Genomic DNA, 18,321 nt, shown 5'->3' on the forward strand with positions numbered 1-18,321 from the left:
ACACCGGCCAAAACACCTCCCTTCATACCCAGAGAAACAGGGCACGCGCACTCCACGCCTCCACTGGGGGAGGGAGAAGAGCCGATGGAGATCGGTGGTGCCAAGGCTCAGACAGCGACCAGAGCCCAAACACCAGGAGCAGTCAAGACGAAGGCTCCTAGAGGGAGCAGGAAGTGTTACATCTGCGACAGTGCACAGCACATGGCCAAAGAGTGTCCCCAGAGGATCCAGAAGCACACTGCAGCCTCAGCAACAGTAAGAGGAGCAGTTCAGCAGGGGGAACAGCTGCAGGGAAACGACGAAGCCTGGCTGGAGGCAGAGGCACTGGGGCCCAGCCAGGCGAGTCAGTGAAGCAGTCCCCAGAGATTTTGCAGCCCACAGACCCCCTCCCACCCAAACCAGTGGTGCAACTCACCGCATCACTTCAGCTGCCAAATGGATTCACCCTGGAAGTCCCTATTACCATTGACTCTGGTAGTAATGCAGACTTTGTGGGGGTGGACTTCATCAGGCGACATCGCATAGCGCTCCTACCAGCCGCGATGCCCCTAAACGTTGTCACGGTCGATGGCAGGGAGCTACTGGGTGGACAGGTGGTATAGCAAACGCCGCCTATGGTACTGCAAATTGGAAATCACTGCGAAGTCATCAGCTTCAATGTCACCCACCTGTCGGACACGCCCATAGTGTTGGGCATGAGTTGGCTGGATAGGCACAGCCCGGCATTAGCATGGTACCAGCGGCAATTGACCTTCTGCTCCTCCTACTGCGCAGAACACTGCATCCGAACCGGCCAGGAAGAGGAGGGACAGGAAGATGAACAGCAGCTACACCTAGGCATGGTGCAGGTGGTGCCCAACAAGTACAAGGCAATTTTGGAGGTCTTCTGCGAGAAGGAAGCGGACAAGATGCCTCCCCACCTGCCCTACGACTGCACGATTGACCTCCTACCGGGGGCGACACTGCCGACTGGAAAACTATATTCCATGTCTGAGGACGAACTGCAAGAACTCAGGGAGTTCATAGATCACAACTTGAATCCAAAGCAGTGGGGGGCAGTCCCCTGTTTTTCGTGAAGAAGAAAGACACGCCCCAACGGAGAATCGTAGTTGATTCCAGGATCATAAATTCCAGGACAAAGCCCACAGCATTCCCCATGCCCAAGATCGACGACCTGCTTGCGACGGTGAGGAAGGGACGGATCTTCACCAAGTTGGATCTACGAGGGGTGTACAACCTTATACGCATGCGGGAGGGCGATGAGTGGAAGACGGCCATGTTTACGCCTTTAGGCACCTATGAATATAGAGTTATGCCGTTTGGTCTGCAAAATGGCTCCCATTGTTTCCAAGCCTTCATGCACCACGTGTTAGTGGGCCTCCTCTACAAGAAGTGCGTATGCTTCCTAGACGACATCCTGATCTTCTCGGAATCGCAGGAGGCTCACGAGGGAGACGTCAAGGAGGTCCTGCAGAGACTACGGGAGCACAGACTTTACGCCAAACTGGAGAAGTGCCAGTTCGACGTGACGGAGGTGGATTTCCTGGGCTACAAGCTGTCCGACAAGGGACTCGCCATGGACAGCGCCAAGGTCCGCTCGGTGTTGGACTGGAAGAGCCCGCGCAATCGGAAGGAGGTCCAGAAGTTCGTCGGCTTCGCCAACTTTTACCGCAAGTTCATCAAGGGGTTCGCGAAGGAGACGGCGGCTATCACGGACACCCTCAGCTCCAAGAAGAAGAAGTTCACCTGGACGGACCAGGCGGAACAGTCTTTTCGGAGACTCAAGCATCTCTTCGCGTCCGAAGAACAGCTGCTACACGTAAACCCCGGCAAACCAATGAGGGTTGAGACTGACGCATCAGACAGAGCGGTGGGGGCGGTCCTGTTGCAGCAAGATCCGCAAGGGAACTGGAGGCCCTGCGCATTCTACTCCAGGAAACTCAGCAAGTCGGAACAGAACTACACCATCTGGGACAGGGAGTTGTTGGCCATTCATGCAGCCTTCAAGGCGTGGCGGCACTTCCTCATCGGAGCCAGACACACTGTGCAGGTCCGCACGGACCATAAGAACCTGGAGTACTGGCGCACGGCGCGGTTCCTGAACCAGAGACACATCCGCTGGGCGGAGTTCTTTGCGGATTTCGACTTCCGGATAGAATACATCCCGGGAGACAACAACGTCATGGCAGATGCACTATCCAGGAAACCGCAGTATCTCGAGGAAGCGGCACTGGTGGCGGCCAAACACATTTTCGCACCGAAAGCGTGGGCATGCGCTTCAGCCACCGTGGACCTGGATGCAGTGCGTCGCGCACTGCAGACGGATGCCTTCGCACAATCCAAGATGGAGGAGCTGCGAAGAGGCACAGCGAAGGACGACGAGTTCCAGATACGCGACGGACTGCTCACCCGCAAAGGAGCTCTCTACGTGCCTGGGGACGACCTCCGAGCTAAAGTCCTGCAGCAGTTACACGACGCGCCCAGTGCTGGGCACTTCGGCAAGGACAAGACGGCGGAATTGGTGGCCAGAGACTTTTGGTGGCCCCAGATGAGGGGAGAAGTCGCGGATTACGTCTCTAGGTGTGACACATGCCAAAGGGCCAAACCAGTGCACAAGAAGCCGGCGGGACTGCTGGAACCGCTACAGACGCCACTCGAACCGTGGGAGAAAGTGGCCCTGGACTTTGTCACAGATCTGCCCAGCTCGCGAGGCAAAACAGCGGTACTCGTGATCGTAGACCTGTTCACCAAGATGGCGCACTTCATTCCTTGCGCGAAGGTGGCCACAGTGGAACAGACTGCCAAACTGTTCATAGACCACGTGTTCAAAGTTCACGGCTTACCACGGTCCATCCTGTCTGACCGGGGTCGCCAATTCGTCTCGAGCTTCTGGCAGAAGCTGCTGGGCATCCTGAACGTCAAGATCAACTTAGCGTCGGCACGACACCCGCAGACCAACGGACAAGCGGAGTGGGTCAACGCCATCATGCAGCAGTACCTGCGATGCTACGCGAATCAACAGCCCTCGACCTGGGTGGACTACCTACCGCTGGCCGAGTTTGCCTACAACAACACGTAGCACGGGTCTACAGGGGTGACACCGTTCTTCGCCAACAATGGGCGGCATCCCAGAACCTTCCCGGGGTTAGAGACGAAGGGGGAGGGGGAGCCACGGGGAGCAGAGCACTTGGCAGCAGAGTTACAGGAGGTCCACGACCAACTCCGAAGGACCTTGGAACTAGCAAAACACGCCTACAAAGTGCAGGCAGACAGGCACAGGAGAGTCGGGGAAGACATCCAGGTGGGGGACTGGGTCTGGTTAGCGGCCCAGGCAGTGCCGGCCAGAACGTTAGCTAAGAAGAAGCTCAAACACAAGCAGTTAGGGCCTTACCAAGTCGAGGCACAAATCAACCCAGTGGCCTTCCGGTTGACACTCCCGGAGGGCTCCAGAATGCACCCGGTATTTCATAGGTCAGTCCTCACACCCTACAAGGAACCCCACAGGTTTCAGGCGCCAGGGACCGCACCTCGCCCACTTAGAAAGTCGCCAACGGGGGAGGGGTCACCGAGGGCGGCGCCACTCAATGAGGTCACGGAGATTTTAGACTCAAGATGGGGGAAAGAGGGAGTTGAATATCTCCTCGCCAGGGAAGGTACCCCGGCCAGCGCCAACAGGTGGGTGCCGGACTATGCCTTGGAGGAGCACTACCTCAAAGACGAGTTCCATGCACTCTTCCCGCACAGACAGCAGATTTTCACACCCACACTTTCAACCAGCACGTTCCAGGGGTTCTCATCTGCTGAGGAAACGGCGCCAGACACAAGCTCCCCGGAGGGATCACTCTTGGGGTCTGCCACGGACCGCTCTTATTGGTGGGACACTCAACCGAAGGTGGGGTGGAGCAGGGAACTGCTAAGGGGGCCCTGGCACGCAGCATCACCCGAGGTAACAGGGGGAGAGACGGACATGGACGTGTTGGGGGAGGACCTTGGGTTCGAACACGAATGCAGAGAGATGGAAGCAGAGGAGATCGACGTCGGCGAGCCCATTACGGGCTGGCCGGATCCAACTGGTCGGCTGCACGCCAGGGGGAAAGATCTGTATCCCGCACTCACCCCCACAGCACTGGAGCACCCGGAACCCGCCCCAGAAGAGGGGAAGGGGGGAAGGGGGGCTTCGAGGGCGGGATGGATGTCAGGGGCTCAGGAGCAGAGGTACAGGGGAGAGAGGAGATGGAGAGCAAAGGGGAAGGATCTGAGGGCAGCGTAGGGGCAAGGGGGGTCCCAGGGGAGACACACCAGAAACAAGGGGCCAGCGGGGACTCCCAAAGCAGCAGCTGGAGATCAGGACCAGCTTCCCCACCAGAGCATAGTGGGGGGGAAGAGTCCCAGGTGTCAGGGGCAGCGTCTCCTCCAGCAGGGAGAGAAGAAGAGTCGGGACTGACCACGCCTCTGTCGGAGAGTGGGGGAACAGAGGGGATGTCAGGTCCAGCTGGCCTCCCCGAAGGGGGAAGCAGTGACAGGAGCAGTGTAACGGTCAGGAGGAGGGTTGCCGGCTGGGCGCGCACGCCAAGTTCGAATGTACAGGCGCGCGGGACAGCAGAAAACCCGGATGGGGAACCAGGTCCTAAAGCCCGCGGGAGGCAGGGGGAAGACTCAGGGGACTCAGCGTCAGAAGAGTCTAGGAAGGGCGAGACCCCAGCTGACAGGCGGACCCAGAGGAGGAAAGAGCAAAGGAAGAGGTGGAGCAAGGCTAGGGTCTTAAACTGGTGTCTGGAGGGAGGAGACTCAGACGGAGCTTCGGCGGTCTAGAGTCTCAGACGTAGAGCTGCACGCTCCTGATGTGAAAGACAAACTGAACTTCAATAAAGACTTTTGTATATAACAACGGACTGGCGTTGGTCCTTTGTGAGCTGGGACCCTGGGCAGCTCTGACAATAATGAACTAAAAAAGGTATTTAAATATACCTTCCCTAAGAAACCAGAGGCCTTCCTTTTGGGCATTGTTGGCCAGAGGGTGCTAAAGAAGGACAGAATTTTATTTATGTATGCGACAACAGCAGCAAGAATACTCATCGCAAAGTACTGGAAGACAGAAGATTTGCCCACTCTGGAAGAATGGCAGATGCAACTGATTGACTACGTGGAATTGGCAGAAATGACTGGCAGAATGCGAGACCTGGGAGAAGAGACAGTGGAAGAGGACTGGAAAAAATTTAAGGACTATTTGCAAAAGTACTGTAAAATGTATGAATGTTAGAATGATGCAGGATATAAAGACAACATGGCATTAGTAACCTAGTTGAACGAAATATGAAAATAACTGAACTATAAGAACAAAGATGAAATTTGAATAATATTATGTCAAGTTTAAATATCTAAATATTTGATAACAAAGGGTAAAATTGGAGACATAATAGCTGAAATGTTTAATTTAAAACAAATTGCTGAACATGATTTGGTAAATGGGAACACAGGAAAGGGAGAGGCGAGGGGGGTCAAGAAAGAGGGTTATGGAAGTTTGGTTTAACTATGTTGTATGTTTTATGTCTGTATTTTTGTATCGTATTGTTTTTTGTTTTGTGTGATTTCGTTTTTTTTTGTCTTTTACTGTGAAAATTTAATAAAATATCTTTAAAAAAAACATAAAAAACAAACAAAAACACCAATTTGAAATAAGCCCAATCAGAGCTTTATCATCTTCTTTTTATGTAGATGGAACCCAAAATACCTTTTTCCATTGGTTTGGGGTGATTCTGGCGCACACCCAAATAACACCATGCGAATTGAAAAAAGCCCAATCAAAGCTTATATGTCCTCTCTCTATGCATATGGAAGCGAAAAGATGGTGTTGTGTTATTTTGGTCTCATTACACACACTTTGCGATTTCTGTGTCAATGTGCATTAAAAGCAAAAAACACGAAATGAAGTAAACGCAATCCAAAATTCTTTTTTCTATGTAGTTGGAAAACAAAACAACCTGTTTGGCTTTGTTTAGGCTTATTGCACCGCTTTGCTATTTGTGGGTGAATGAACACCGAAAGAGCAATCGAAGCTTATTTGTCCTTTTACTATTGAGATGGAACCAAAACACCTATTCTTGATTTGGGCTGGTAACAAACAGGTCACCTGCGATTTTTGGTTGAATGTGCATTCTAACCCCAAAAACACCAATTTGAAAAAAGCCCAATCAGAGCTTTATCATCTTTGAATCATAGAATCATAGAATCATAGAATAGACAACTCATGGTGGAATAGACAACTCATGCTGGTAGCTTCGAGAACACTGTCCCACCATCTCGTCCTCCGTTGTCCCCTTCTCCTTGTGCCCTCCATCTTTCCCAACACCAGGGTCTTTTCCAGGAAATCCAGGAAATGCTGGGTGAGATCCCATGGACAGTAATACTAAAAGGAAAGGGAGTTCATGATGGCTGGGAGTTTGTTAAGAGGGAGATAGTAAAAGCACAACGTCAGGCAATACCAATGAGATGGAAACATGGAAGGTGACCTAAAGAAGCCAGGGTGGCTATCTAAATAACTTTTAACTGAGTTAAGATTAAAAAAGGATGTGTACAAAAACTGGAAAAGGGGGGAAACCACCAAAGAGGAATTCAAACAAATAGCCAGCACGTGTAGACACAAAGTCAGAAAAGCTAAAGCACAGAATGAACTCAGGCTTGCTAGAGAGGTTAAAAGCAACAAAAAAGGCTTTTATGGGTATGTTCGTAGCAAAAGGAAGAACAAAGAAACAGTGGGGTCACTCAGAGGAGAAGATGGTGACACAGAAAGGGCTGAACTCCTCAATGCCTTCTTTGCCTCAGTCTTCTCCGATAAAGAAAACAATGCCCGACCTGAAGAATTTGGAGCAAATGATTCAGCAAAGGAAACACAGCCCAGAATAACTAAGGAGATAGTACAAGAATACTTGGCTAGTTTAGATGTATTCAAGTCTCCAGGGCCAGATGAACTTCATCCAAGAGTATTAAAAGAACTGGCAGATGCGATCTCAGAACCACTGGCAGTCATCTTTGAGAATTCCTGGAGAACAGGCGAAGTCCCGGCAGACTGGTGGAGGGCAAATGTTGTCCCTATTTTCAAAAAGGGGAAACGAGAGGATCCAAATAATTACAGCCCAGTCAGTCTGACATCAATACCAGGGAAGATTCTGGAGCAGATCATTAAGCAAACAGTCTGTGAGCACCTAGAAAGGAAGGCTGTGATCACCAATAGTCAGCATGGATTTCTGAAAAATAAGTCATGTCAGACTAACCTGATCTCGTTTTTTGACAGAATTACAAACCTGGTAGATGAAGGGAACGCAGTGGATGTAGCCTACCTTGATTTCAGCAAGGCATTTGACAAGGTGCCCCATGATATTCTTATAAAGAAGCTGGTAAAATGCGGTCTTGACTATGCTACCACTCAGTGGATTTTTAACTGGCTGACTGACCGAACCCAAAGGGTGCTCATCAATGCTTCCTCTTCATCCTGGAGAAGAGTGACTAGTGGGGTGCCACAGGGTTCTGTCTTGGGCCCGGTCTTATTCAACATCTTTATCAACAACTTGGATGATGGATTCAAGGGCATCCTGATCAAATTTGCAGATGACACCAAACTGGGAGGGGTGGCTAACACCCCAGAGGACAGGATCACACTTCAAAACGACCTTGACAGATTAGAGAACTGGGCAAAAACAAACAAAATGAATTTTAACAGGGAGAAATGTAAAGTATTGCACTTGGGGGGAAAAAATGAGAGGCACAAATACAAGATGGGTGACACCTGGCTTGAGAGCAGTACATGTGAAAAGGATCTAGGAGTCTTGGTTGACCACAAACTTGACATGAGCCAACAGTGTGACGCGGCAGCTAAAAAAGCCAATGCAATTCTGGGCTGCATCAATAGGAGTATAGCATCTAGATCAAGGGAAGTAATAGTGCCACTGTATTCTGCTCTGGTCAGACCTCACCTGGAGTACTGTGTCCAGTTCTGGGCACCACAGTACAAGAAGGACACTGACAAACTGGAACGTGTCCAGAGGAGGGCAACCAAAATGGTCAAAGGCCTGGAAACGATGCCTTATGAGGAACGGCTAAGGGAGCTGGGCATGTTTAGCTTGGAGAAGAGGAGGTTAAGGGGTTATATGATAGCCATGTTCAAATATAGAAAAGGATGTCATATAGAGGAGAGAGAAAGGTTGTTTTCTGCTGCTCCAGAGAAGCGGACACGGAGCAATGGATCCAAACTACAAGAAAGAAGATTCCACCTAAACATTAGGAAGAACTTCCTGACAGTGAGAGCTGTTCGACAGTGGAATTTGCTGCCAAGGAGTGTGGTGGAGTCTCCTACTTTGGAGGTCTTTAAGCAGAGGCTTGACAACCATATGTCAGGAGTGCTCTGATGGTGTTTCCTGCTTGGCAGGGGGTTGGACTCGATGGCCCTTGTGGTCTCTTCCAACTCTATGATTCTATGATTCTCTTCTCATGAGGTGGCCAAAGTCTTGGAGCCTCAGCTTCAGGATGTGTCCTTCCAGTGAGCACTCTGGGCTGATTTCCTTCAGAATGGATAGGTTTGATCTTCTTGCAGTCCATGGGACTCTCAAGAGTCTCCTCCAGCATCATAATTCAAAAGCATCAATTCTTCGGCGATCAGCCTTCTTTATGGTCCAGCTCTCACTTCCATACATCACTACTGGGAAAACATAGCTTTTACTATACTGACCTTGCTGGCAAGGTGGTGTCTCTGCTTTTTAAGATGCTGTCTAGGTTTGTCGTGAGATGATTACCCCTCCTTTATTGCCTGTTCCGGGTTGCCCAACCACTACCCCAGAGTCCTCTCTTGGCAGATCAAGAGGAGCAGGTGACGGCAAAGGCGGCCGGGTTTTGAGCTGGGGCAGTCAGAATAAGGTCCACTCTCGATTCAAAACCCTCAAATGTATTTGATATCATTGATTTTTCATTTCTATTCCTTGCAGATCATCTCGTTGTTTTATTGCTACAACCAAGGGCTGATGCAAATTAAGAGGATAATGATAATAATAATAATAATAATAATAATAATAATAATAATAATAACAACAACAATAATAATAACAACAACAACAACAACAACAACAACAACAACAACTTTTATTTGTATCCTGCCCTCCCCGTCCGAAACCGGGCTCAGGGAGGCTAACACCAAATATGTAACACTGTTATAAAATCAAGCAATAACGAAATTACCTCCTGAAAACAAGCCAGGATCAAATTCAAATCCAATTAGATGGCTTTCCGCAGGATTAGGGTTGGGAACAGTAAACGCTCATCAGGCCCAACTCTTATATGGGCCTGTGAGAACACTGGGAGGCCTCTTTCATACTAGTCCTTACACAAAAAGAGAAGGGGAGTCAGGTTGAACCAAAGGCCCGGCGGAACAACTCCATCTTACAGGCCCTGCAGAAAGATGTCAGATCCCACAGGGTCCTGATCTCTTTTTTTTATATATATAAATTTTTTATTGGTTTTACAGAATTTTTTAAAGACAAACAAACACCTAAAAAGACATACAAACACGTATAATTTCATAACATTTTTTCATAAACCTCTTTTCCGGGACTCCCCCATATCCCCCCTTTCTGCATCCCAATGTCCATAATTTTTTAGCAACTTCTAAATATTCCTTTCCAACCTCTGTCGTCTTAATCTTTTCTATAATCTGGTCTTATATCACTGTATCCCTTTTTTCCTGAAAACCTCAACATTCTAGCATTCATCAAGTTTATAATAGTCCTTAAGATAGCTTTTAAATTTTCTCCATTCTTCTTCCGCCGTCTCTTTTCCCTGATCACGGATTCTGCCTGTCATCTCAGCCAATGTCATATAGTCCATCACCTTCATCTGCCATTCTTCCAGAGTGGGTAGATCTTGTGTCTTCCAATACTTTGCGATGAGTATTCTTGCTGCTGTTGTAGCATACATAAAGAAAGTTCTATCCCTCTTTGACACCAATTGGCCGACAATGCCCAAGAGAAAGGCCTCTGGTTTTTTAGGGAAAGTACATTTAAGTACCTTTTTCATTTCATTATAAATCATTTCCCAGAAGGCCTTAATCTTCGGGCATGTCCACCAAAGGTGATAGAAGGTACCTTCAGTCTCTTTACATTTCCAACACTTATTATCAGGCAAATGATAAATTTTTGCCAGCTTGACTGGGGTCATGTACCACCTGTAAACCATTTTCATAATGTTTTCCTTTAAGGATATGAGTTTCTTCACTGCTTTAGCTTCCACTGGAGACACCCATCTGGGGGTTTTGTTTTCCAACAGATCTTTATATCTTATCCAAACATTAAACAATGCTTTTCTGACAATATGATTTTTAAAGGCCCTATGCAGCTTAATTTTATCATACCATAGATATGCGTGCCAACCAAATGCATTATTAAAACCTTCCAAATCCAAAATGTCTGTGTTCTCGAGGAGCATCCACTCTTTCAGCCAGCAAAACGCTGCTGCCTCATAGTACAATTTTAAGTCCGGCAGGGCAAAACCCCCTCTTTCTTTAGCATCTGTCAATATTTTAAATTTGATTCTGGGCTTTTTGCCCTGCCAGACAAATTCCGAGATATCTTTCTGCCACCTCTTAAAACATTCCATCTTGTCAAGAATCTGCAAGGTTTGAAACAAGAATAACATTCTAGGCAATACATTCATCTTAATCACTGCAATTCGGCCTAACATTGACAATTTCAAATTTGACCATATTTCTAGATCTTTTTTAATTTCTGACCAACATTTTTCATAGTTATCCTTATACAAATTCAAATTTTTAGATGTCAAATAAACCCCTAGGTATTTCACCTTCTTGACCACCGTCAACCCTGTCTCCTCTTGGAATTTCTCCTTCTCCATATCTGTTAATTTTTTTCCTAAAACTTTAGTTTTTTGTTTATTCAACTTAAATCCGGCTACCTGGCCAAACTGTTGGATTATTTCTAGCACCTTTTTCGTACTAGTGTTTGGCTCTTGCAAAGTCAATACTAGGTCATCTGCAAATGCTCTTAACTTGTAATGTTTAGCTCCGACCTGTACACCTTTGACCTGCTGGTCATTTCTAATCATATTCAGCAACACCTCCAGAACCAAAATAAAAAGCAATGGGGAAATTGGGCACCCCTGTCGTGTTCCTTTTTCTATCTTAAGTTCCTCAGTTATTACATTATTTACAATCAACTTAGCTTTTTGTTCAGAATATATTGCACCCATACCATTCTCAAAACCTTGGCCTACCCCCATCCCATGAAGATTCTTTGTCATAAAACTCCAAGAAATATTGTCAAAGGCTTTCTCCGCGTCCACAAAAATCAATACTGCTTTAGTATTTATATTCACCTCTAACTTTTCCAAAATGTCTATTATATTCCTTACATTGTCTGCTAGGTGTCTTTTTGGGAGAAAGCCTGCTTGGTTCTTATGAATCTTTTCCATCAACACTTTTTTAAATCTTTTTGCCAAAATGTCTGCAAAAATTTTGTAATCCACATTAAGTAGTGATATTGGGCGGTAGTTCTTCAATTGAGTCTTTTCAGTCTCTGTCTTTGGTATGAGTGAAATATACGCTTCTTTCCATGATTCAGGTGCCTTTTTTCCCTCTAGAATCTCATTACAGACTTCTTTTAATGGTTGAATCAACCACTCCTTCAAAGATTTGTAGTATCTGGAAGTCAGTCCATCTGGTCCTGGAGATTTGCCCAGTTGCATATTCTGAATGGCAGCCTCTATCTCTTGTTCTGTTATTCTCTGATTCAGATCCATCTTACTTTGATGAGAGATTTTTTGTAATCCATATTTGTCAAGGAATTTATCTATATCTTCTTCATTTTGCGGTCCTTGAGTCCCTTTTTTAAAGTAGCTCAAAAAGCAATTTCTAATTTCATTAGGTTTAGATATGTTCTTTCCATCCACTTCTAGGCTTGTAACTGTATTTAGTTTCTGCCTTTTCTTCAATTGCCATGCCAGGAGTTTGCCACATTTATCTGCCGATTCAAATGTCTTTTGTTTCATTTGCTTTATCTTCCATTCAATCTCTTGGTTCATCAATTCCATATATTGTGCTTGATATAACTTAATCTCTCTTAAAATCTCCTGGGACTTTGGTTTTACTCTTAATTTTTTCTCTCCTTCCTTTATCTTTTCCAAAATCTTTTCCTTTTTCTCATTCTGTTTCTTCCTCTTTATTGAGTTTTGTTGAATCAAAAAACCTCGCATCACAGCTTTGCTTGCGTCCCAGATCACTCTTTTTTCCACATCGGCCCTTAAATTTATTTCAAAATAGTCCTTTAAAGTTTTTTGGGCCTTCATGAGGATCTCCTTATCTCGAAAGAGGGTGTCATTCATTCTCCATCTAAATTGACCAGTTGTTGTAAGTTTCATTTCCATCTTCACAGCGTTATGGTCGGAGCAAGTTTTTGGGCAGATTTCTACCTTCTTAATCTTTGGAGCCATCCCACTAGTAATCCAGATTTGGTCGATTCTGGTCCAGGTCGTCATTGCTTGGGAGAAAAAGGTTCCCTCTCTCTCAAGAGGGTTCCTTGTTCTCCATATGTCTATTAAGTCCATATTTTCCGTCATTTCAAAAAAAGTCTTAGGAAGTCTCCCTTCCTTGGTAACTGTCAGTCTTTGTGCCTTGTCCATGTTAGTGGAGACCACACCGTTCATGTCTCCCATAATTATCATATTATAATCCAGATAGTCCGTCAAAGTTTCATGAAGTTTCTTGAAGAATTCAGCTTTACCTTCATTTGGTGCATAAATTCCAACTATCAAAAATTTTTCTCCTTGTACTTGTATCTCAACTGCCAAATATCTCCCTTGTTCATCTTTAAACATCATTTTTGGAGCCCATTTCTCTTTTACATAGATCACAACTCCTCTTTTTTTGACTTTGTCTGATGAGATAAATTCTTGTCCTAGTCTTTTGTTTATAAGTAATCTCCTGTGAGCTCTGGTTATATGGGTTTCTTGTAGGCATATCAAATCCAGTTGTTCTCTGTTCAGAATATGAAAAACTTGTCGTCTCCTCAAAGGCATATTGAGCCCATTACAATTCCAACTAAGGAATTGCAGAGCCATCTTGTTATTTTTCTGACACTCCTCCAACAGCTCCAAGTTGTTGCTCTTCCTCTGATGGTGGTGGAATGTGTCCAAACGAAAGATTCAAAATGTCTATTGCTCTCCTCTGTTCTGCAATTGGGTCCACAGTTCCCTTCTGTAGGTCCTCTCGGTTTCTTTCCAAAAATTTCTCTTTGTCTTGTATAGTCTTTATTTTCACCTTCTTCCCCTTGTAATCGAAAGACAATCCCTGTGGAAATTCCCACCTAAAGAGGATGGTATTCTTCTTTAACAAAAAAACCAGATCCTTATAGAAGGTTCTCAGATCCAAGATATATTTTGGGATGTCTTTAAAAATCTGTACAGCTGAATTTCCAATTTGCAAGGCCTTTCCAAAATGTAGTCTTAATATTTTGTCTCTTTCTTCCTTGGATCTAAGGGTAATCAAACAATCCCTCGGGGTCTTTCTGTTCTGTTTTTTACCCAGTCTAAACGCTGTTGTGATTTTAAATTCGTCTTCCTCCAAATCTTCCCAGCAGTCAGCAAACTCTTGTGTTAAAAACTCCATGAGATTGTCACCTTCGTTCTCTGGAATTAATCTCAATTTCAAATTTCTCTCTTTTCTCTGTAATTCCCACAAAGCCAGAGTTGCGTCATGCTCGTGCACCTTTTTGGCAATCGGTTCTAAGTTCTCTTGAGTCTCTCCAGCAATAGCTCTAGCTTCTTCCGCAATTTTACGTGTTGCAGAATTTTCATGGACCAATTTGTTTATAGATTCTGTGTTCAGATCTAATCTTGCTGATAACTCTGTTAATTTTTGTGTATTTTCTGAGCTCTGCTTTGTTAGAGTCTCCAGGGATTGGTTTATCTTAAGTAAAGCTTGTGTCACAGCATCCATGGAGACAGCTGTCACTTTTTCTTGTCCTGTTATTCCTGTAGGTCCTGTAGGGGTTGCGCCTGTAATCGAGCCTCTCTTCTTTTGTTGCTGTTGCTGTTGCTGGTGCTGTTGTTGTTGTCTAGTCTTAGCTCTTGTGGCTATCTCTTCTAGTGGACCACTCATGTCCCAAGGTCGTTTCCCACGGGAACCGTTTCCGGATGGAAAATTCCACTGTCTTGAGCTATATCGGCCTTTACTTTACCCTCTAGGGGGAGCAAATCAAAATGTCCAGATACAGAGACAAAGAAAATGTCCAAATACAAAAAGAAAGAAAGAAAGTTTAAAACAAGTATATCAGGAGGCTTGTAAATATAAATTGCAGCAGTTTTCCAGTAGATACTGTCTCAGCCTACTCTGGTATACTGTAGCAAAAGAATCCAGGAACTTTGTATCACAATGTAACCTTCACAGGGAAAAGTCAGTTCAGTGCCCTATTGTCTTATTTAGCAGTCCGTTTCAGGTTATTGAGGCAGCAGAAATTTTTTTCTTTTAAATAGATCATGCAGTTACTAATGTCTCTTTTGCCTCCCCTCTGCCCTGCTAGCTAGAGGGGAGATCTAAAGTCCAAATGTCAGATTTAATTAATCAAAGGCAATGTCTCTTGCGGATGCAGCTTTAAAGTTTCGTTGCTTTCACTTTCATGCAGTCGGGGGAAGGCAGACTTCCTTAATTTTCACCTCCCCGTTTTCAGCCAAATTTCCAGACTTTAGTTTCAAATAGACGTTCAGTCTTACTCACGGGTTTTTTCAGTCCGAAATTTACAGGAAGGAATCGGCGCTCTCCGCTAATAGCGACGCGGCTTCACCCTGCGGGCTGGGTAGCGATTCTCAGCACCGCGCTCCCCCGATGTCGTTCCGGAGCCTTTAAAAAGGCTCTTTCTGCGGTAAAGGGGGGGCGCTCCTGGTGCCCACCGAATCTCCTCGTTCACAGGCTTCCGCGCCTGTGATTTTAGGGGTCCCCCGCTTGCCGTAGCGGGTCAGACCCGAACTCGCAGAGCAGTCCTCCTCCGGAGCTCGGAAAGAGGACCGCCATTAGCGCTGGCGCCGACCGGAAGTCACCCAGGATCCTGATCTCTTGTGGCAGAGAGTTCCACCAGGCCGGGGCCAAGGCTGAAAAGGCCCTGGCCCTGGTCGAGGCCAGCCTAATCTCCCTGAAGCCCAGGACCTCTAACATTTTTTTATTTGCAGACTGTTAGATCCTCCGTGGAGAGGCGGTCCTAGGCTGTATTCATTCGTTTGGCCCAACGTGGGGCTCGTACCCATGACCCCAAGATTCAGAGTCTCAGCGCTCTGCCGCCTGAGCTACTCACACAGCTGCCCTCTTGTGCACCTCACCTCAAATTTGTCCGAATTGTGCATGCCTGGGATTGACTGCATGAGATGGGAGGTGGGGTGGTTCCCAAAGTCAGAGCTCAGGTAGCCAACGCGGAGCCGGCCCTCACTGCCTTTCAGGTCCTTGGGGTGCTCGTAAGGCGGCTTGTGGAGCACGTTGATCTAGCAAGGGGATTCAAGAAAGCCGGGTTACGGAAATGACATGGGGGTGGGGGACATGAGGCCACATCTTTGAAGTTGTTCCAATGTTACAAATATACATACCTTTGACTTGACAGCCCAAGAAAGACATGCAGAAAATCTATGCTTTAACCGACTCTCCTCATTCCGCCATTTGAACAAATTTGGGCTCCACCTCCCTCCATGAGCCAAGAAGCAGGAAGTCATGTAGGCAGCAGGAACAGGGCATCCCGCCAGAATTCCCCAAGCCTGAGAGCACATACACGGCACCCCACCGAGGGAGGGACCAAGGGGGCAACCATAGACATCTGCCAAGGCAGTTTAGCAAGGCAGGTGTTCTGAATGCCCATCTCCAGACAAGTCCAGTGGGAAAGGACGTGTCAAGAGTTTTATTGTTCTTTCAGTGATGGAGATTTAAGGGGTCTGATAAAGGGACCTCATAGTGAATGCATAACCCTTGTATACCCCTCCTCATTTGTGATGTGCTAGTGATGTAGTGATGATGTATCAACGATGCTGCTTGAAGTGTATTCTGGGGGGAAGAAGGAAGTTTTAAAAGTTGACATTGCCCCATGCTCGGGGTTCTTACTCCTGGGCAGACCTGTGGTGCAACAGTAAGAATCATGGTCTACTGACCACTGTTTTGCTCCAAATTACCGGGCTGGGACTTCCTCCTTTTACTGACAGCATGGACCCATGGGGGACAAGTGCCCCGGTGAGCTAGGCTGTCAAGGAGTCACTCACCCTGGAATTTTTTCGCTTAACAGCCATTGGCGCCAATACAGAGCAGGCTTCCTAAACCTTGGCCCTCCAGCTGTTTTCAAACTACAGTGCCCATCATCCCTGACCACTAGACCTGCTAGCTAGGGACCATGGAGCTGTAGGCCAAAAGCATCAGGAGGGCCAAGGTTGAGGAAGCCTGATAGAGAGCTCTACCTCTCTTTCAAATCAGAGCCGGCAAAGGCGGTGGAGTTCCTGCGCGGGTGCCTCGAGGCGGTTGGAGGGTGGATGGCAGCTAACTGGTTGAGGTTGAATCCTGACAAGACTGAAGTTCTGTGGTGTGTGGGTGGGTGGGGGGGACTCCCTGGTCCTGAACGGGGCAACTGTGCCCCTGAAGGACCAGCTGCACAGTCTGGGGGTCATTTTGGACCCATGGAGGCACAGGTCTGTTCTGTGTCCAGGGCAGCTCTATCTGGGATGCAGGATAAGACCCTCCCTGCCCACGGACTCTCTTGCCAGAGTGGCGCATGCTCTTGTTATCTCCAGCTTGGACGACTGCAATGCGCTCTATGTGGGGCTACCTTACTGCAATTAATCCAGAATGTGGTAGCCAGACTGGGGGCTGTGAACAGCCGCAGAGACCACATAACACCAGTCTTGAAAGACCTGCATTGACTCCCAGTACGTTTCCGGGCACAATTCAAAGTGTTGGTGCTGACCTTGAAAGCCCTAAACAGCCCAGCAGATGAAACTTTCCTCTGGTTGTCAATATTAAGAGGATGCCAGCAAGATCAAGCCTTTCTGTAAAATAAAGGATTTAAATCCAGTCTGACTGAGACCACATACCACCGGTCCCAAGAGATCTGCTTTGGCTCCCAGTACGTTTCCAAGCACAATTCATAGTGTCGGTGCTGACCTTGAAAGCCCTCAATGGCCTCGGCCCAGTAGACCTGAAGGAGCATCTCCACCCCGGACACCGGGGTCCCTCTCCCGAGGGCCTTCTGGCGCTTCCCTCCCTGCAAGAAGCCAAGTTACAGGGAAGCAGGCAGAGGGCCTTCTCGTGGTGACGGCCGCCCTGTGGAACGCCCTTCCATCAGATGTCAAAGAAATAAGCAATTATCTCACTTTTAAAAGACATCTGAAGGCAGCCCTGTTTAGGGAAGTTTTTAAATATTTAATGCTGTCTTGTGTTTTTAATATTTGGTTGGCAGCCACCCAGAGTGGCTGAGGATACCCAGACAGATGGGCAGGGTAGAAATAATAAATTATTATATATTATTATATATCCAAAGCCAACATGAAAGCATTCAAACTCTGACGGAACGGAGCGGCGCACACCTCTTCACAGCATAGACCCACCTTGTCCAGGCAAAGGTTCCCATGTCTCTCGGCAATAGCCTTTCGGAAGCCGTGAGACAGTGGATACAGCATGCTGTGATGGGGGTGCACCGAAGGGAGCCGGTTCTTCTCCAGCTGGTCAGCCACAATACTGACAAGCTTCTTCATTCTCTCGTCGTAATCGGTCCAATCACAGACGATCTGAAAGGGGGCAAAGAAAACCAGGGTTCTAGATTCAGGTAGGTAGCCGTATTGGTCTGATGAAGTCAAAATATATATAAAAATTGTCCAGTAGTGCCTTAGAGACCAACAAAGTTTGTTCTTGGTATAAGCCAGGCACCCCAAGCCTTCGGCCCTCCAGATGTTTTAGACTACAATTCCCATCATCCCCGACCACTGGTCCTGTTAGCTAGGGATCATGGGAGTTGTAGGCCAAAACATCGGGGGGGGGGCGCAGGTTGGGGATGCCTGATATAAGCTTTTGTGTGCATGCACACTTCTTCAGATACACTGAAGCGGAAGTCCCCAGACCCTGATATACAGAGGGAGAAGTCCCCAGACCCTGCTATATAAGAGTAAGGAGAAGCCCCCAGACCCTGATATATAGTGGGAGGGTGAGTTGGGGTTTTTCTCCGAAGGGTAGTATGTGATAGGAATTTTATGGTTTTAGATATATAGTAATGTTCATAACTGCACATACATAGATCAGTACAAGAAGGCCGA

General features: G+C 47.0%; 1 protein-coding gene across 1 annotated transcript; it reads right to left on the reverse strand.

Moving 5' to 3' along the window:
- Window positions 1-15,327: 15,327 nt before the first annotated feature.
- LOC308578334 (UDP-N-acetylglucosamine--peptide N-acetylglucosaminyltransferase 110 kDa subunit-like) lies at window positions 15,328-17,788 on the reverse strand. Its single transcript, XM_081178610.1, has 2 exons — window positions 17,620-17,788; window positions 15,328-15,522 (listed from the first exon to the last, which is right to left on the reverse strand). Exons 1-2 carry the CDS (start codon window positions 17,764-17,766, stop codon window positions 15,331-15,333), a joined length of 339 nt encoding a protein of 112 aa, XP_081034736.1. The 5' UTR covers window positions 17,767-17,788; the 3' UTR covers window positions 15,328-15,330.
- Window positions 17,789-18,321: the final 533 nt, after the last annotated feature.

This window comes from Podarcis bocagei (assembly GCF_964188305.1).
Source record: "Podarcis bocagei genome assembly, chromosome: W".
NCBI classification, from domain to species: Eukaryota; Metazoa; Chordata; class Lepidosauria; order Squamata; family Lacertidae; genus Podarcis; species Podarcis bocagei.

Coding starts and splice junctions, on each gene's coding strand:
- LOC308578334 (XM_081178610.1), bottom strand. CDS start 17,766: ATGAAGAAGCTTGTCAGTATTGTGGCTGACCAGCTGGAGAAGAACCGG. Junction 15,523..17,619: donor GGAACCTTTGCCTGGACAAG/GTGGGTCTATGC, acceptor TCCCCTTGCTAG/ATCAACGTGCTCCACAAGCC.